Source organism: Lineus longissimus, chromosome 1 (assembly GCF_910592395.1).
Source record: "Lineus longissimus chromosome 1, tnLinLong1.2, whole genome shotgun sequence".
NCBI classification, from domain to species: Eukaryota; Metazoa; Nemertea; class Pilidiophora; order Heteronemertea; family Lineidae; genus Lineus; species Lineus longissimus.
Genome location: NC_088308.1, coordinates 9616099 through 9636710, shown reverse-complemented (window position 1 = coordinate 9636710; position 20612 = coordinate 9616099). Strand labels below are relative to the sequence as shown.

The following is a 20612-nucleotide window of genomic DNA, read 5'->3' as shown; positions in this document are numbered from 1 at the left end:
GCCTCTGCATTTTTGTACTCAGGCATGTCAGAGGGTTTTCAATTTTCATATCATTGAAGAAATAATTCATTCATATCTACAAGTATATCAATCACATCATTTATTTAAAAATCGTCTGCTAGGACATACAGGACAACGTCGGTGGAGACAGTTGTGACATTTCCATTTTCATTGCATAGAGATTTGACGGACTGATTTGGAAATTCATTCCAACCATGCAACTGTTTCAGAAATGAGAAAAAGCTCCTGGGTGTCATGACATGCATTCAATTATTATTTTGCCACAAAGAGCTGCTTCTTCCAGCTACCGGGGCGGGGACTATTTCTTTATGGGGCCTTATTGTTCAGCGTCTCCAAGGAATTCTATTTTTAGAGTCCAGTGGGGGGGTTGGGGGGGGGGCTTCCCCCCAATGTACTGACTAAAACCTGTCACTTTCAGAGAACGGGGGAGGGGGTTTGGGGGACTCATCCCCCAATGTACTGGCTATATAATATATGTCAGAAGGACAGTTGTGTGAGTTCACTAGAGATTGCTCTTTACATATTATCTTGCCCATAGTCGCAACCAGTTGAAATTCGTCTTGGACAAATCCAAAGCACCAGAATGGACCACTTTCCAAATCGGTCGCCAGGAACCTGGTCAGAGCGCAGCTGGGCTTTAACTACAGAAGGGGAAATACTCTTCCTAGATTTTGATGAACTGCCAACTTTCTGGTGAAAAGAAATGGCTTACTGGACTTTGCGCAATATTTGAACGGTAAACAGGTTCACATCATATTCAGACAACGGCTTGTAACGGCCATACAGGAAATGATTCGTATCAAAAACCGACGATCAAAACTATTAGCGAGGGCCAGTTAATGGGAATTAGAGAGAAAACCATTCGGGACCGGAGAATTTTGGTCGTGTTCGCGGGGTGGTCGCGTTACTGAGGTGGTCGCCGACCGGGGTTCCACTGTACATTACATTCAGACATTTGAGCTTCCAAGCTTTGAAAAATAACAGGTCATGTGCGAATTTGGCATGTAATTTTGGTGATTTACGTGAGTATATTTTCAACCCCGAAAAGTGTGAAGTGAAGTTATGCTTTTATTTAGTAAAAATCGGTAGGCATGTCCAACAAGACATGTGTCTCAGCTGCCTGGGTGGATGTGGGTCATCACTCACTGGTGACTGACACCATGTATCGAACTTGACGTACCGGGGTAAAACATAATGGTCGCTCCCCCATTTCGCTCGTTTCGTTTCGTTGCGCAAAGTCCAGTAAGCCAAAAGAAATGACGATGGAATGGCATATCTTATCAAGAATATTTTATTACATCAATATATATTTCATCCTTTCAATCATTCATTGTTAGAGCACTCGCAATAAATCTATCTTGATAGTGAAAAAAGTATCAGGAGTGCCAGCCTCGCATATCAAATATTCAAGTGAGATCTAACATTTATAAAATCAAGTTGTAAGTAACAAAAAAGTAAATTGTGCCATGATATAACATACATTTTCATATTTTACATGGTTTAACAGTTTAAAGGGTTGACCATAGGTATCGCAATTTTGGCAAGAACATGAAATCCTAAAGCAATTAGAACTCCTTCAAAACAAAGTGAATGCTCATTTCAGGGGTGGGAGTCAGTTCTGTGTTTTCCAGAGGACAGACTTCGACTCTTTTAATTGGCATTCACTTCATTTTGAAGGAGTTTTAATTGCTTTAGGTTTACAAGTTCTAGCCAAAATCATCTTCTTATGGTCAACCCTTTTTAGGGTTTATATCTGAAATCAAAGTGTCTATTACTGCGCTTTTTAACAAGTCATCATTTCAAAAGGTTCAGTAAGTGAGATCTAGGTCAAAGACCATCCACAAGGGATGTTTCACGGTAGTACAGTCCCACATACAGGACATTTTGCAGGTGTTTTGTTTGCAGTCTTTGCGATCTAACCAGTTCCACAAAATTTACAAGCACAAAATGTAACTCTGTCGGTACATTACAGGCGTGTGTAATTTTGCAGAAAACAGAAGATAACTGCACATAAACCAAGCTGCCTGATGTTTTCACGGCAAGTACAGTACAACCTCTCTATTGAGGACACCCATGAGTCTGACAAGTGCAGTCCTTAATAGAAAGGTGTCCTGATCAGAGAGGTAAAATTGAATGGAAACAACCTATTTGGGACTAAAACTAGTGTCCTTAATAGCGAGGTTTTCCTTAATAGAGAGGTGTCCGCTAAGGGAGGTTCCACTGTACGATATTGTTAAAAACTATGAATTATGATTTCTACTAGCCAGCTAGCAGACTGAGCATCAAGCTGTTTGACATAATTTGTACACTCTACACCCAAGGAGAAGAATCCATCGATCATATTCTTTGTTACACATTCAGCATTAAAATGTGCACTTGTTTATTCTATCTAAATAATAAAAGACAAAACCACTGGACTGTTTTCCTGGCTGTGTAGCAGGATATGCTTGTGATGTGCTTTTCCAAAGTGTTGTTACTCACTCTCAAAACGCCTTCTCTTTATTTATCATCCAAAACAGAGTTTAAAATGTAGATGTCCAGGGTTACCAGTACCATATTGTCACCCTCATAAAATAATTGCCCAAGTCACATTTTCCACTTTGGAAAAATGGAAAAAACTTATTCATTTCCTAACTTTTGCAGCTACATGTACATTTACATGTAACTGAGAATAACATGTAAAAACATGACAATGAACATGCAATTGATAATATGTCTTACTGGTGTTTACATAACGGGTCAAGATGACCTGGGCAGTTTGACATATACTCAAATGCGACTTAGGATAGGCAATTTGATTTAAGAAAGCCATGACTTACAATGTAGGGCAAGGCATATCAAAGAGTCCAGCTTGTGGGTTTTACATCCACTTCAAAGTTATTGCAGTATATTTTCTAACTTACCACTTGAGAGTTTGTCTCCAATCACAGAAATAACTGCATTAATTGAGAGGCTTTTCTTGATTGTGCTGTTTCTGGTGGCCATGTTGGTTGATGTTAAACTGCCTCAGTCACATTTGTTTGATTTAGGCCTAAGGTAAATCTGCCTAAGTCCCCAGCTTGACATTGGCAGTTATTCCAGTGACCTTCCTACACTCCAGGAGGTGAGACAGTTAAGCACTTTTACCACAGGTGACTCTTATGGTAAAGAGCTGACTTAGGCCAAAATATCAATTTGGAAAGAAAGGACTTGGGCATTTATTTCATGAGGGTGACGAATTATAATCGTATCACAGTTCCAATAAGTTATCAGGTAAAAGGTAGGAACCTTATTCAAAAAACGGAATGAAAACGAAGATTACACATAAATATGTCTTATGGAGAACTGGTTGACTAACGAAGAGAATGAAAAAGAAAGAGTCTAGGTAATATAAATTTCTATTGAATACCTTGAAACCACAACTGATACCTTAAGGTCTAAAATCCTACATACCAGTTTAATAAATAACTAGAGTCTAAAATATCTAATTCAAAGACAACTAAACTAAAATCTCGTGTGATGCTACTTACTAGTAAACAGACATGATTATCAACATCTGTCATGGATTGTTTCGGATTCAAATCCACAGAGAGGTAATGATGCTGAAAAACTATTTTGCCAGTCAGGAAGTAAATTGACGTGCTGAAAGATACTACAAGAGACCCTACGTACCCTGCTTTCAGCATATCAACAGCAGGAACCTTAAGAATCTCTGACAAATGAGCCAAAACTTCAATCCCAGTGAAGTCAACTTGCAGTTCTGATAGGGGACAAATGAGCCAAAACTTCAATCCCAATAATGAAGTCAACTTGCAGTTTTGATAGGGGACAAATGAGCCAAAACTTCAATCCCAATAATGAAGTAAACTTGCAGTTTTGATAGGGGACAAATGAGCCAAAACTTCAATCCCAATAATGAAGTTAACTAGCAGTTTTGATAGGGGATAAATGAGCCAAAACTTCAATCCAAATGAAGTCGACTTGCAGTTTTGATAGGGGACAAATGAGCCAAAACTTCAATCCCAATAATGAAGTCAACTTGTAGTTTTGATAGGGGAAAAATGAGCCAAAACTTCAATCCCAATGAAGTCAACTTGCAGTTTTGATAGGGGACAAATGAGCCAAAAATTCAATCCCAATGTAGTCAACTTGTAGTTTTGATAGGGGACAAATGAGCCAAATAAATCCCAATAATGAAGTTAACTAGCAGTTTTGATAGGGGACAAATGAGCCAAAACTTCAATCCCAATGAAGTCAACTTGTAGTTTTGATAGGGGACAAATGAGCCAAAACTTCAATCCCAATGAAGTCAACTTGTAGTTTTGATAGGGGACAAATGAGCCAAAACTTCAATCCCATGAAGTCAACTTGTAGTTTTGATAGGGGACAAATGAGCCAAAACTTCAATCCCAATGAAGTCAACTTGCAGTTTTGATAGGGGACGAATAGTGAGGTCCAATACCAGGCTGTGCGTACTGCATATCCAAGTCCTCCTGCAGAATGACCACTCGTTGTTGAAGGGCTGTGACCTGTTCTTGCAGAGAAGTGATGGTATCTTCCAGCTCTCTCTGCATGGCTGCTGGCATGAGGCCGCGGATGCGTTGTTCGTATTGAAGTTTCACTTGCAGGATCTGGAAAAGAGGGCAGCATGGTAGATTTTACAGCGAGGTTAAAAAATATTGCTGCTGACAAGCAAACTTGAAGATGTTGACAAAACTGCCCAAAATTAGTGCAGATTAACCACTTATTGCAGCAATAAAATTTGTCTTCCCTTACCGCTCTGCCGGAATTTATTTCAGGAATACATCATTTTTTGTCTTTGCAGCCGCCATCGATCAAGTGCTGCCAGCTGGTGTTTTTGGGAAGAATGAAGCCTCCTCAGTTTCAGTTTGAGCTGGAGATTCCCGTGATTGTTTGAATAGGGGTTTTAGTACAGGATTTTACATGAAACAATCCTGTGGATGGCTGACGTATTACGCCTTACGGCAGAGTGGTTCAGATAGACTTTGCGTATATATACGTCTTACAGCATTAAGTGGTTAATCATAGCCTCAGCATGAATGACACTGTTGTAACCTGGTTGCACATCGGTGCCACGTCGCAGATCAGAATTGCCACAAACTCATTGCTTTGTACAAACGCAGGTGAAAGAGTCTTTACCTTTTCTTCATGATCCATTTCAAGTTGTTGTGTCTTCAACTCGAGCTCCCGAGTTCTGTTCTGCGTCATTTCCATCTGTTGTTGAGCAGCCTGAAGAGAGATTATCAATCGACTTTAAACTAAAATGCTTGAATTTTTATTTGAAAAACTCTCGTCAGCTGCTGTCCGAATTGTGGATTATGGAGTCACCTCAGATAAGGCGTCGGGATGAGGCACAACTTCTTTATTGACACTGAAGATGACATTACAACATGGTGACACTCACGGTAAACGTGGAAGCCTGCTGCCTGCGAAGATTGCGTCTCTCTTCCTCACTCTTGGTGAGCGCCTCCATAAACTGCTGCTCTGCCTTCTCACGCTCTCTCTTGTGCTCATTACGCAGCTGTTCGATCGTAGTTTGTAACTCACTCATGCTCTGAAAGCGATAAAAGCTAATTCAACCAGTGATTTTCTTTCCAACAGTTTACCTAACCCACTACAAAGTTAACTTAACCTCTTGAATCCCAAAACTTGAAAATCCCGGGATCCCAGGTTGGTCACATGGTTGCGAAATTGGGTCTGATTTTGTATAGCGCCCACATACAACCGCCAAAGTTCGGTACCGAGGCGCCATCTACCCAGGCGTGCTCTAACTGACCCAACTGTACATCAAACACGCTAAAACAAGCAATAAACTAGCGTCCCAGCTCAAGGGAATAAAAATATCACTGACCGCGACCTGTTGGTGGTTGGGAAAAAACGTTATTTTAAAATGACCGACCCCTGGGATTCAAGAGGTTAGAGGCAACCAACTAGGAAATGTATAGCGATTGGTGCAGCAGCGTTATTGCTCCAATAAATGATCCGACCGAAAATGATTGTCGCATTGTGGACCTCTGGTGTGTTAATATGTTCATTGCGCGCGTTATTTAGCCTATAAATATGAAATTGTGGCTATAAGCGCACCTCGAGGGTCAGGCCCAAAATCGACAGGGAACCTCCCTTACACAACCTCATCACACCACATAAGTTTCAGGTCTGTCGGGCCCAAAATGGATAGGGAACCTCCCCTACACTAGGTAATAACACCACATAAGTTTCAGGTCTGTCACTCACTCGGTTCTTAATTTACGGGGCAGAATACAAATCACCAAGTCGGGGACCTGGTGGCCATCTTTGATTTTGGGTCTGGCCCAAAATCGATAGGGAACCGCCCCTACCATAGACCATTACACCACAAAAGTTTGAAGACTGTTGGACCTCTGGTTCTTCAGTTAACGAGCGGAATGTCAAAATCTAAGATGGTGACTGGCGGCCATCTTTGATTTCGGGTCGGGCCCAAAATCGATAGGGAACCTCCCCTACCATAGACCATTACGCCACAAAAGTTTGAAGACTGTTGGACCTCCGGTTCTCCAGTTAACGAGCGGAATGCGAAAATCTAAGATGGTGGCTGGTGGCCATCTTTGATTTCGGGTCGGGCCCAAAATCGATAGGGAACCTCCCCTACCATAGACCATCACACCACAAAAGTTTGTGAAGACTGTTGGACCTCTGGTTCTCTAGTAAACGAGCGGAATGCGTAAATCTAAGATGGCGGCTGGCGGCCATATTGGATTTTGGAACGCGCCAAAAAACAATAGGGACCCTTTGACACACTAGGCCTACACCCCCTAAAAATTTCAAGTCAGCCGAGCAAGGGGTTCACACAGTATATTATTTGTTTAACGACACATACGTCTGCTGCCTTGAGATTCCTCATTGAATACTCTTGTTCGATATCTTTCAGCCTGGAATTTGTCTTCTCTAAGGTTCTCTCCATCTCTGCACTGTGCATCTTCTGTAGGTCAAGTCGTTGCTGTTCAAGTTGGGACTTCATCTTCATGATCTACAGATTAGGGAAAACAGTGAATTGAAATACAGTGGAACCTCCCTTAGCGGACACCTCTCTATTAAGGAGACTAGTTTTGGTTCCAAATTGGTGGTTTCCATTCAATTTGACTTCTCTAATCAGGACACCTCTCTATTAAGGACAGCAATGTCAGTCCCGTGGGTGTCCTTAATAGAGAGGTTCTACTGTACTGTAAACTGTAAAAGATTAGCAGCTATCATTATATAGTTCACTACTGACATTGCAACTTTGGCGTGTAATGTAGCTTTATAGAGTCAGTAGATTGCATTTTAAAATATTTTCTGATTCCCTTTACCTGTGAGAAACCAGCAAGATAAATCACAGCTGACAAAATCTAAGTGCTGAAATATTGCCACATGAAATACACTGGACATTTGAATCGGCCATTCAAGGGATAAACGTAGAATAGCACCACAAAAATGTCAGCTATGTTGGCAAAAATGACGTCATATCATGTACATTCAAAGATTAACGTCGCTGGCAGTCGGGCACTTGTGAAAAAAACTACCTACAACAATAGAGGTAGGTATGACGTAATTACAATTTTGTGACATTACACTTAATATGGTATTGTAATGGTGGCCTCTGTGGACCAGTGCAGGAATGGTAACAGAGGTAGGTATGATGTACATGTATACAATTTTGTGACCTCACACTTATGGTAACCAGTGCAGGAATGGCAAAAGAGGTAGGTATGATGTACATGTAGACAATTTTGTGACCTCACACCTATGGTAATGGTGGCCTCTGTGGACCAGTGCAGGAATGTCAACAGAGGTAGGTATGATGTACATGTATACAATTTTGTGACCTCACACTTATGGTAACCAGTGCAGGAATGGCAAAAGAGGTAGGTATGATGTACATGTAGACAATTTTGTGACCTCACACTTATGGTAATGGTGGCCTCTGTGGACCAGTGCAGGAATGGTGACAGAGGTAGGTATGATGTACATGTAGACAATTTTGTGACTTCACACTTATGGTAATGGTGGCCTCTGTAGACCAGTGCAGGAATGGCAACAGAGGTAGGTATGATGTACATGTAGACAATTTTGTGACTTCACACTTATGGTAATGGTGGCCTCTGTGGACCAGTGCAGGAATGGCAACAGAGGTAAGTATGATGTACATGTAGACAATTTTGTGACCTCACACTTATGGTAATGGTGGCCTCTGTGGACCACTGCTGGAATGGCCAGCCATACATAAAGCAATCTGACATCAACAGATGGCAAGACGTCCTCGTGAATCTACATGTACTTGACTTAATTTAACTTTTGATGTTTGCTGACTTCACATAGGCACTGCTGCTGTTTTTGAAGAGAAAACAGATTCATGGCACTATTTTTACAGAGAATCATCGCAAGTCAATATCCTTATTCCTACCTGACATTCGTGATCGCGTTCACTCTTCTGTTTCTCCTCTTCCCGTAACAGACCAAGTTCAACGAGTTGTTGTTTCCTCAGGTTATTAGAACTAGCCACCTCCTCCCTCAACATGCGCACTTGCTGTTCAAAATCACTGATAATCTGATAAAAAAATATTCACAAGGTACAACAAAAATCACTGTTACTTCTCTTTGGTTGAAGACGAAATGTACCATTTATGTAATGGCTGACATTTTGTTTTGGAAAAAAATGGTATTTTCAGATTTTATAATGGGCCAAGTCTTGAAGGATCATGGCTCAGTCAGTGCATTTCATCCGAGGGGAGATGAACTACAAGCTAGCGTCTTTCTATTATAGAAAATGCACTTGCTATTCTGTAAAAAGGCTCGAAACACTTTTAGAGTGGCCATGGTGCTGCACTCTTGTTTGTGTCTATAGAAGAAACACTAAGCAGTGCCAATGTCAATTTGTAAATTACAGTTACATGTTTAGAAAAGGCGAGGCCAGGGTTAGCTTATAGAGAAGGACAACATTCAGCTCACCTTCGCATCCCTCTCCTTATGCTGCCTTGCTCTCTCCTCGAGATCCTGGCGATCCTTGTGGAAGTTCTCCTTCAGTAATTCGATTTCTTGTTCGTGTTCATGGTGAATCATCTCTCTCTCCTTGTGGTGGGTGTGCACCGTATGGCCACGGTCTTGCTCATATTTCATCTTCTGTTCAGCAAGCTGAAAGGATAATGTGTAATGTAAACTTGAGATTATACAGGAATGCGTAATGTAAACTTGAAATTGTACAGAAATGTGTAATGTAAACTTGAAATTATACAGGAATGTGTAATGTAAACTTGAAATTGTACACAAATGTGTAATGTAAACTTGAAATTGAAACAAATGTGTAATGTAAACTTGAGATTATACAGGAATGTGTAATGTAAACTTGAAATTATACACAAATGTGTAATGTAAACTTGAGATTATACAGGAATGTGTAATGTACACTTGAGATTATACAGGAATGTGTAATGTACACTTGAGATTATACAGGAATGTGTAATGTAAACTTGAGATTATACAGGAATGTAAATGTAAACAGTAATCAGTCAGCACAATCTGAGAGGAAAAAATCGCTGGATTAGATTCAAAATGTCCCAATATAGGACAATATCAACAATGTTGATGCTCAAAAAATCTATCGAGAAGCAATGGTCTCACCTGTTTTACTTATTACTACTGCCAATTACCTGTAATTTTGGTACTTCTTGCTTTGTATAATCCTGTAAAGCCTGTACATACTCCCTACTGTATCCCCCCAGTCATTTTGTTGTTAATACTGCATTAATTGTCCATTTTTTAGTTTGTTTTTGGAGGTTTTTATAGTCCTGAAGTGTCGCAAGCTCAACTCAATAAAAAAAGTTGATCGAGAAAGCAAATTGTGTTGTGTTCCTCGTTCTAATTAATCATCATTCTGATCAATGTTGCATCATCTATCATTTCAGACCAGAGCATCTTACAGAATCTTACCGCTGATGGTAACCGTGTGTTTCTTCCAAGGCAAAAGAAGGATAAAGAATACATCTATTACCTCTTTTTCATATTTCATTTTTGTCTCATCCATCTGTTTATTGAACTCCTTGGTCTGCCTCTCCCTCATCTGCTTGGACTTGTTCAGGTCGGCCTCCACCTTTTCCATCTGGTGTTTCATCTCGTCGTACATGCGATTAGAATTCTTCTCAACCTGCGACTTGAAATCATCCAACGCTTGTTCAGATTTCTCCGCTTGCATCTTAATCTGATCCTCGAGGTGGCGGATTTCATCATTTCTTTCGCTGGAAAAGACATAACAGAATTTGGCGATAGGAAACAGAAAAACATATACAGTAGAACCTCTCTATTAAGGACACCCTCGGGACTGACAAGTGCTGTCCTTAATAGAGAGGTGTCCTGATTAGGGAGGTCAAAGTGAATGTAAACACCCAATTTGGGACCAAAACTAGTGTCCTTAATAGCAAGGTTGTCCTTAATAGAGGTGTCTGCTAAGGGAGGTTCTACTGTAATCACTGGCACATAGGCTTCTGGCAAGTAAGCGCCTAATACATACAAGTTCATGTGCTTAAAATATACTCTAGTTTTGCACACCTAACGTCCACTGTAGTGAGCCAGTGTATGTGTACATTTTGGAAGGCCCACGACGGGAGTAAGATTCTTTAGGCCGACACTTGATTGACCAGCAGCGTCAATGGCAACAGTAGCTTGAATAGGACGCAAATTACCCCAATACGGACCTAGAAATGTGTGCTATTTAAAGATCTTACTGGACTTAGAAACTAGAGCAATTACATTTAAGCAGGGACAGTATGCGTCATTCTGAGAAGTGTCCTGTAAGTCATATTGAGTGTGTTTCATGTCTTCTACAGGTGTATGGCATTCAATTCAACCAGATCTATCTACAGACAAGACAGCAAGTGTATAATGTTGGAAATTTTAAAAGAATGTGCTTTTTGTTGTACAATGATTGAGGCAGAATGATTGCGTTAATTGTGCTGGGAAATTTGGTGGGGCACACATGCTCATTGGTAGGGCTGAGGATACAAGTTTTAAACTCTCCTCATACCTGATGGTACTCTCTAGCTTCCTGATCTGTTTCTGTGACTCTTGTTCCAACTGGTCCATTTCTTTCTCCAGACTCCTGATCTTCTTCTCATTAAGATGTTCCAAGTGCATCTTATCCTGCTGCTGCACTTGCTCCATTTCCTGAAAGGGAACATATCAGGTTTATGATCTCAGTCAGTAAAGAAAATATTGGCAACTATGTACCTACAACAGACTCTGTGGTCAGCCTGTGGTCTAGCAGTTAGGCTTGACTGACTAGACTATCGATAATGAGTGTTGTTTTAAAATGGGATTTCGCACACCAACGATTCAGCCTACTTTTTACATTTTCTTGGGCGGTGAAAATTAACCATCTCAATTCCTATTCATAAGTCTGGCGCAGATCAGTTAGCTAGATTAGGCCTGCTGAACATGTGGACAATACGGTCCGCAATAGGGTTCCGTTCAGTAACTTGCGTATGACTTGATGATGCTTTGATACCCACTGAGGCGAGGGAAGGGCATTGTACTTGTCGTAGGAAATACGCTTTAAGGTTTGATCCCCCAGCTGAAGACATTCTTTCACCAGAGCTGCTCGACTGGTTAACAAAGGCTGAGTACTGTCTATGGTGGATGCACCAAAAAACAACCCTTGGGATCATTGGCAAAGAGTAGGGAAAATTTCAGGGGTTTTGCAAGTTACATCACTTGAAAGATAATAGCAATCACAGGCTTTGGTCAGTGAGGGGTTTCGGGATGTCATGGTGGTCAGGCAACCAGCATGGCAGGACTCACACTGACAGTTTAGGTTAAAGTTTTGGGTTTACAGTCTGATATCAACTACAATATAGGTTTTCATCCAACCTCACACTAATCTCGGCCTATCCTGAAGCCATTCACTTCAGTAGGCCTCAGATGAGGTGCTCAGCTACAACCTGAACATTTCTGACCAGTGCCCATTTTTACCTAGGTGTAGTAAAGTACACGTAGCACAATAGACAAAGAGACCTGCCTCGATCCTAATATCGGCTGTGGGATTGGAATCGGACACCTCCTGACTGCTAGTAAGATAGTCAAGAGACCGAGCCATTGACCACAGCAGCCACTTCAAGCTTTAAAGGAAAATTCAGCCAGTCAACTCTTTTCTTACCCTAATCTGTCTCTGTCTCTGGGTATCCACTTCCTCCATGGACTTCTTGAGCTGATTGACATGATGTTCAAGATCTGCAATGGTATCCGCAGACTTCGCTGCAGCTAGTGCAGCTTCTTGTTTCGTAAATTCTGTCATGGCGTCGTTTTTGTTTTTCAACGCCCGGAGTTCTTGTTCGTAGTTCTCGACGGCTTGGTTGTGCTCCTTATCAAGGATGGAATGCCTAGGAACAAAGGAAATGTGACAAGTCATGCATGTTTCCTTTCATTGGAAATTTTTTTTTGTTGAATAACTTTTGAGGCAAGCGTCCCAAAACAAAAAGTGCACAGTGAAAAATCTTTGTAATCTGCAACAAAAATTGCAGCTAAGGTTACCTCAAGTTACATTGTGCGTCAAAATCTGCAGGTGTGCGCACGCCCTAAAACATTTGTTGCAGCTACAATAACCAGTGAAACATTTGCGACTTTTGCAAATGTACCGACAAACACGTTGTTAAAAAGTGCAAAACTTTCAACTGTATTTTAAATGCATTTTGAACCATCAAATTTTGGTGGCTAACAATTTAGTCAACCTCCAACTTCTAGATCTGTGAACATTTCACAGTTAACAGTTTTATACAGTACTGGCAGCTGTACCAAAAATTGCAGGTGTCCTGCAAGAAAAGTTGCGGCCTGTGCACCGAGGATTAGACGAAACCCCAATTCACCTGGCATGGAGGTCCTCATAGTCAGCAGACAATCTCTCAACTCTGTTCTCCATGTCGATCTTATCACCCTCCAACTGGCACTTGGCGTGCGTGGTTTGTTCAGCATCTGCTGTGAGCTGCTGAACCCGAGTCTCAAGTTCTTTTATGATGACATTCTGTGAGAGTGGTGGTAATAATACGATTACAATGGTATACGGTAGGTATCATAAGAATAATTTTCCACAGAAATCTTTAATAGCAGACACGTTGAAAGAAAATCTACCCACAAAAGAATCAACTGATGTCCAAATTCCATTTTTACAGGTTACATGGTTCAAACACCACACAACACTAATCTTAAAGCGGATTTCGCACACCAGCGATTTAGCCTACCTTTTACATTTTCTCGGCTGGTGAAAATGAACCGTCTCATTTCCTATTCATAAGTCTGGCGCAGATCAGTTAGCTAGATTAGGGCTGCTGAACATGTGGACAATAGGGTTCGCAATAGGGTTCCATTCAATAACTTGCGTATGACTTGATGATGCTTTGATATCTACTGAGATGTGGGAAGGGCAATGTACTTGTCATGAAAAATTCGCTTTAATCTGCTCGAGTCTATGAATATAACCCCCCCCCCCCCTCTCCAAGAACGTTTGTGGCATTTCTCCAATTTTTTTAACCCTATTTTGTGGCCCCTGGGTAGGTCATAAACTCCTGTAAACTTAAGTAATGTTCGGTGTAGGTTAATCTAAACTTCCTAACATGTACAGGGTGGCCCAGAATTCTTTTCCTTTGGGCAATAGACTCCTATTGTGTATCCAGTGTGTGAGGGGAAATAATTCTGGGACACCCTGTAGAGTAAATAACTTATTTTCACAGGTAACACGATTTTATCTAAGCACACATTTCAACACTAACAGGTTTCATGTTCACAACTGCAGACAACGTCCACCAGGTATTAAAACAAAGCCTCCTAAAATGTCATTATCTTCAACTGATGAGTGACTTGATGCCATACAGGGTGACCCACATGCTGAGCTTTATAATCTCGCAATTAGATTACCAGGCACAACTCTGGAGATGTGACTTTTAGTTCAAAATAACCAATGCCTATCTCACCATTTCTGATGCTTGTCTTGAATATTCTTCCTCCATCTTCTGCAGACGAGTGTTAGTATCATCAAGAAGTTCCTGAATGTTCTTCGTGTGGACTTTCTGCATATCAAACTTCTCTCTCTCGAATTCTGTCACAACATCATTGAACTGGATGACAAATAATTCATAAGATGAGACATAATTAAGCACAAGTGAACTTGTAGTGTTCTCATTAGACTGTTGGATCATGGCAGATGGATAGTCATCGTTACTGTCTGGGCCCAGTTGTTTAAAGGTAGGAAAATTATGTTAGCCCTATCCCTAATGGCATAAAAGTCCCAATTGGCATTACCTTTCCCATTTAATCTCACTCACATTTTTTTGTTAGGAATAACTACTCCTTGGACAGGCTGAATTGAACACTGAATTTCTGCTCTCACCTTTCTATCAAACTCCTTCTGTTTAGATCTGCTGGTTTCCTCAACTAGATCTTTCAGTTCTGATATATGTTTATCTTTGCTTTCCTTCATAGTCATGTGTTCCTTGGAAAGAGCTTGTACTGTAATATATTGACACAGAAAAAGCACAATTTCATAAAAAGGAACACTAAACAAAGCCTACACATACAATGTACATGTACATCTGGATAGGTCGCATTTCTACTCAAAGTCTAATGTCATGAAGTACATGTATATGCTACTGTCAGTGTCATCAGTACATCCCTTTCTCAGGCTCTCCCACCTCTCTGTCACTGAATGAAGGCCATCTCTAAATCAGTGTCCCCATTGTCAGAGAACATGCCAAATCGGGAGTGCGGACAAGTCATCCACTTTTTAAGGTGTTGGACAGACTGTGGGACTACTGATTAGCTGGGCTGGCCAATGTGGACACAGATTAGGTACACAGACAGTGGGATTACTGATAAGCTGGGGTGGCCAACGTAGACACAGATAACGTTTTGACAGATCAGGCGGAACCCCAAACTTACATTTTCTCTCCAGTTTCCCAATCGCCTCCTCTTGGTCTTTCACTTTAGTTCTATAGTGCGACTTGACGTCTTCAATCTCCGTATTCTTGCGATCAAGAATCTTCTGCACCGCAATGTCATGTTTCTGCTGTATCTTCAACTTCTCCTCATGGAACTTTGCTTCCATCATCTTTGTCTTCATGTCCAATTCCTTCTCGTGGATTCTAACTAAGCTTGTCTCGTCTCTGAATGATCGCAGGGATGACGTGCTGGTGGACAAGTTACGGGCACTGGTGGATAGATGGCGCCCACTGGTGTAGTCGGGATCACCTGATTTTGCTCTTGGGGGCGATCTTGAAGCAGGACGTCTTTTATAAATCCCTAGGAGTGAAATGAGGGACATTGAGGTCTTTTGATACAAATTTTGAGGCATGCACTTTGAAAACATTCTCGAACTATAGTTCAAATAGTATCAAGAAACCTTTTTCAATTTTGGAATCTTTTTCACCGAGTTTAGGTTCAAGGTTCACAAAACACTGATAACACTGCATAACACTCCACAAAACGTTGCGGTGTTTGATATTTTTCTGACGGGCTAAAATCAAATTCATTTACCTGAAGTTGGTGCGGTATCCTCATCATCTGATGACAAGTTGAAAGCAGTGCGCGGCCTCCTGGCTCTAGCACCATGAACTTCACCCAATTCATCCTGAAATACAATATGTAACTTTTTAACGTCAATCAACTGAGGCTTTTCAATAACTGAACACAAGCTACAAATATTCAATCAAGTTTCCATGGCCTGTTTGGAATTTCCATCAGTCTAATGCTGTTGTCTCAACTGACCATCACGTGCTGGTTAGACACACTAGCAAATCAGTGATCTTGTGACATTGTTTCCGAGTGGAGACTTCACTTACCCTGGAAAACATTCGGTCTCTCTCACTAAATGATCTAGCATGTGGTGGGCTTGGGCTTCTGCCTCTCCCCGATACCCTGCCAGTGGAATTGCTTCTCCTGAAATTGGAATCCTCATTATTGTTAATGTCAAGAACAAGAGAATGATACCAAGGAGAGCTTTACTTGTCTACAGTGTTCCATATGAGACAATGTTCTTCATGTTGACCAAATGTCATCATGTCGGAATAAAGAACATGTCACAGGCATAAGGCATTAAAAAACGGTGTCGACTTTATTTAGCTAGTTGAGGGACGCCTGTACAAAAGGCCTATATTACATGCAATAGGCCTATGTGATACTGAAACAGACACACGAAAATCGGCTAAAATAGCTTCTACACAGTATATAAGCTTACATGTCACATTGTCTTTCTACTCGAGATTTCAATGGAAGCATTATGTGCCCTTGTAAATTAGAATATCCCTGACACCACAACCACAATGCCTCTTGTCGTCTATCACTCTAACTACAGTGGAACTTAAAGGAACCTATAGCGAGCACCTTTCTATTGAGAACAACCCATCTGTTAAGGACACTTGTTCACTAGTTTTGGTCCCAAACTGGTTGTTTCATTCAATTTGACCACTCTAAACAGGACACCTCTCTTTTGAGGACAGCACTTGTCGGTCCCGAGGGTGTCCTTAATAGTGAGGGTCTACTGCATTGCCTCAACTTGTGACTATTTCTATGAGAAGCAAGAAGATGGCAGTGCGGCGCATGGAGTGCGAAAATTCCCGAGTAAGCTGAGAAGATGTTTGAAATCATGACAAAATCGGACTTTGTAAGCAGCACTGGAACAGAACTAACCTCATTTGCCTTGGAGATTCCATCTTGCCATGATATTCTTTATCAGATGACGACGAGGCTATCTTGAGCGCAGCAGCAAGTTCAGCATCACCGCCTAAACCACCACCACCACCATCGGCACCGGTAGACAGTTGAGATGCTCCCAGCTCACTAACCCAGTCTGGCACATTCTTATCCTGGAAATATACCAAGCTCACTGAGTGACAATATTGCAGTGCATTAAGTTGCATTTTCTGATATCGTAAGTTGAAATGACACAATTGCAAAAGCATTACTCCGGATTGATATGAAACGAAAGGTCGGGCAAGATGACTGCAACTTCATGTTGTATGAGAATTAATTTAGTTACAGAAGACATGGCAGATGTAAAAATTTTCACTTATTGCAGCCTATCGGACAGGGGCCTTAATGAATTACTTTAACTCTTGTGTCCCCCCCCCCCCCAAGATCCGTTAAGCACACGTTCTAAAATGAGAACTTAACTGTGCCTTTAAAACAAGGAATGCTTTTCCTAGTTGCACAATCAAGAGACTCAGAATTCAGGAATTGTATACAAGACAACTCCAAACATGCATTTGGTCTGGAGTGCCTGGAGGAAAGGATATCGATTGTCCAAAGTGGGGTTTTCAAAACCTTTTTGGCCGACACCCTTGTTGGGATTGCTCCTTTCAAACAAACTTACCTCCTCTTTTGCTGTTGCATCCTTTGATTTGTCATCAAAATAAATGGACTGGAAAATAAATGGGATTGTAATTAGTCCAGCGGCATCATTTGTGACCAGAGTCCAGCAAATCCCATATATATAGAGTGCAAACCATTTTTGGCCAATAAACTTCTCAGGGACTCTTCCCCAAGGACGCCATCGAGCTAACATCAAGTAGGACATTATTATAGCTCTATTCTAAGCGATTGTAATGTATGTAGGACGAAACCGGAGAACCTGGAAGAAACATAGGATGTCGAAGAGAGTTGCCCTCTCTATCACATGAGTATACCGGGACTGACCGGGTATTGAACCCGGGACCTCAGAGGTGACAGGCACGGATGTTTCCACTGTGCCACTCCCGACAGCTCACTGCATGGCATTTGACTCTAGATAATTTTAAAAGAGTTTTTTAATCTATTCATACATGATACATACGCGTACATCAGCAATGACAGCACTAGCTCTCGGGTAGTAGAACTAAAAGACAAGCTAAGTGGAGGAGGAATGTACATAAAAGTAACCATCCAACAAATTTACAATCTCACCATGTAAGCAGGTAACGTCTGCAGTGGACCTTCCTCAGGTCGTGAAGTGAATGGCCCCTCCAGAGCACCACGCTTCAGCATGTGTAACATAAGTTCAGCATACATATTGCGATTCTTTCTGAAAAAGAATTCACAGAAACATTAGCTTGAAGTTTTCATGCAAGGAAAATAACATTTCAAATAAACAAGCTTAGCTCAAAATGTCTTAGACTAGAAGTACATGTACTGTACTTACTACACTCTTGGTCCAAACCACCATGAGCGTCTCGGCTGTCTACCGGTGTCATACACTACAGGTGATAAAAAGATTCATCGACAACCAAACTTCCTGAACGACACCGTAACGTAAAGTGTTTTACATATCGTTCTGGCCAAATGTACTCGATTTATAAACTCAGGAATATGACCAGATCACATTTACCAAAAGATAGTGGTGTTGCACAACACTTGATTATCCTTAGGCCTGAAAAATGCTCAGATTTCACGGTGTCAACTAAGTCGGTCAACTATGACACTGGCTGCCCACCGCTGTGTAATTAAAAAGACTATTTGTGATCACATTATTACAGTCTTGTGAGAAGAGGTCAGCAGAGTACCTTTGGCCAGATCTATCTGAAAAACACTAATGTAATGTAAGATGAAAGAACTTTTCAAACAACTTGTACCTTCCTGTAATTCCTGAAGATGGCGGTTCACAAAGCTTCTTTATCCACAGTGCACACCTCTGTCGTTCTGTCTTGTGAGGCAATTTGAGCACAAACGGTTTCATCTCTGCCAAATGCTGGTCGAAGGTCTCATCGAGGGCGATGTACAATGTTGTTTCACTGTCCATGGTTCCTGCTCATACAAGTGGACAGCAAATTATGTGACCCTGGAAATACAATTTACATACAATGACATTATGTACCTTGATGTACATCAGAAATATAGAACAGAACAGAACAGCACTGAGTCAGTGCTGTTCTGAATGCCCCATGTCACAACCAGAATAAAACCCAAAATCATGTGACCTTCTCAGTCTGTTGGTTGACAACTTTGACGAATTTCGTTTGGGCATTGAATAGTCGAATGAGTTTCACCTGGAACAAAGCCAAGGGTCACAGTGCTTACGGCATTGTTGGAAGTTGGCTTAGTTGGAGAATGGACGGTTTGTTTTGACAAAGAAAGAACTACACCAGACTCGGAGCCCAAAGAAAACAATGCGCACACTCTGAACACGGTACAAATACAAGGCCTTTCTTCTTGGTGAAAGGCATGAAAGGCTGTACGTGACTCTGACTGGTCAATCGTCACTTTTACACCTGGTGGAGGAAGTCACTGCTATCCAAAACAAACCTACATACATACATACATACGCACATACTGATACTGCATGCTAAATAGCCTGTAGCAAGTTTTTTCTTATTATTAACTGTTTCTGTTTGCGTGGGCATGGCGGGGTTGGTACGGAAATTTATGATTCTTTGGGGTGTCAGGCTGTAAAGTTCAGATTTGAAGTGCAAGTCTATCCTATTCTTGAATATGTTGGGGGATTCTGCATTTACTATATTTTCTGGCAGGCTATTCCATGGATCTACGATTCTGTTTGAGAAAAAGTACTTTCGAATATCGATATTAAATACGAGTGTCCTCGTGTTTGGACTTGGTGTCCAACAACAGCCGGTTGGATAAATAAAGGCACAACGAAAAAAAGAAAATGTGGTGTGCGACCATACGGTCTTTTGTTTGCTGCTTGTTTGTTGTGGCCAGTAGTAGCTTCCTCCACCTGGTGTTAGAGCCTATATATGCAAATGGTTGAAATGCCGCCCAAACTTTTAAACTGATTTTAAAACGAAGCAAGTCGAAGGTCAAAGGCTAAAAAATGCAAATTTTTTTGTCGAAATATAGGTATTAGCCTGTAACTTTGACTATCGGTAGCCCAAGTGTACTAATGGTAAAATATGGAAGGTAGTGTGGCTGCACTTTAAGCATACTACAATAGTTTGTGTCGTAATCACATGCATACAAATAAGGCCTAGGCTATAGTGCATCGTTGCAGAGCGACAATGCTGCAAATGCACATGCATCAACATGTTTGAGGGCTGTGGAAAGACCTGACTAGAGGTCGACCAAAACACCACAAAGTGGGACTGTTTCTACAATATTCTAAAAGATATTTCCGATGAAGGTATGCATAATTGTAGTAGTGAGAGTTTAAGCAACAGTCCAGATTACACAACACAATATTTACTTGTTTGTATAGCTATTTGTGAGGATATATCGAGACCTTCAGTTTAAATTTGTTTATTTTTGCGCCGATTTAACTTCCGCTTGCGCATGCGTTCTTCTGATAGCTTGGGAAAACCGGCGCGAGCTTCCGGTAGCGAAAAGTTGAAATTGGGCACTCAAATTACATGTTTTTTAGCCTTTCGTGATAACAAATTAAGATAACCTGAGGTCAGAAGCTTCATAACCCAATACTGCATTGTTTTTGGCAGCTAAAACATTCGTAGAAATTCCATAGATCGAAAAAACCGTCGACATTCTCCGACTGCTTTGTTGTCATTGATCGAGAAGGCCAGTGCCAGTGGCAGTGCTAGAGTGCATTTGTACTGCAGTGCAGTGCTGTGTTGCAGTTAAATGTAGGCCTATTATGGGCTCCAACATGTCCTATCCTGTTGCCT

The 20612-nt window shown here is 41.2% G+C and overlaps 1 protein-coding gene across 3 annotated transcripts; it reads right to left on the bottom strand.

Annotated features, from left to right (window-relative positions):
• Positions 1 to 1330: 1330 nt before the first annotated feature.
• On the bottom strand, positions 1331 to 20259 carry LOC135488000 (centrosomal protein of 112 kDa-like). Of its 3 annotated transcripts, XM_064772364.1 has the most exons (21): positions 20180 to 20259; positions 18615 to 18820; positions 17950 to 18067; positions 17381 to 17428; positions 16699 to 16874; positions 15852 to 15948; positions 15547 to 15640; positions 14953 to 15312; positions 14405 to 14523; positions 13989 to 14132; positions 12888 to 13042; positions 12182 to 12404; positions 11054 to 11193; positions 10025 to 10268; positions 8986 to 9168; positions 8441 to 8584; positions 6878 to 7027; positions 5426 to 5575; positions 5161 to 5250; positions 4477 to 4631; positions 1331 to 3602 (listed from the first exon to the last, which is right to left on the bottom strand). In XM_064772364.1, exons 2-21 carry the CDS (start codon positions 18779 to 18781, stop codon positions 3578 to 3580), a joined length of 2982 nt encoding a protein of 993 aa, XP_064628434.1. In that variant the 5' UTR covers positions 18782 to 18820; positions 20180 to 20259; the 3' UTR covers positions 1331 to 3577. The 3 variants fall into 3 exon arrangements, with proteins under 3 accessions (XP_064628434.1, XP_064628415.1, XP_064628424.1); XM_064772345.1 differs by having other exon boundaries at positions 1331 to 4631; XM_064772354.1 differs by having other exon boundaries at positions 1331 to 4631; positions 20216 to 20248.
• Between the last annotated feature and the right edge of the window lie 353 nt (positions 20260 to 20612).

Excerpts from the sequence above, each read along its gene's own strand:
- LOC135488000 (XM_064772345.1), bottom strand. The coding sequence starts at position 18,781 with ATGGACAGTGAAACAACATTGTACATCGCCCTCGATGAGACCTTCGAC. Across the intron at positions 15,949-16,698 it reads GAATCTCCAAGGCAAATGAG|GAGAAGCAATTCCACTGGCA; the intron begins GTTAGTTCTGTT and ends TTCCAATTTCAG. Across the intron at positions 15,641-15,851 it reads GAGACCGAATGTTTTCCAGG|GATGAATTGGGTGAAGTTCA; the intron begins GTAAGTGAAGTC and ends ATTGTATTTCAG.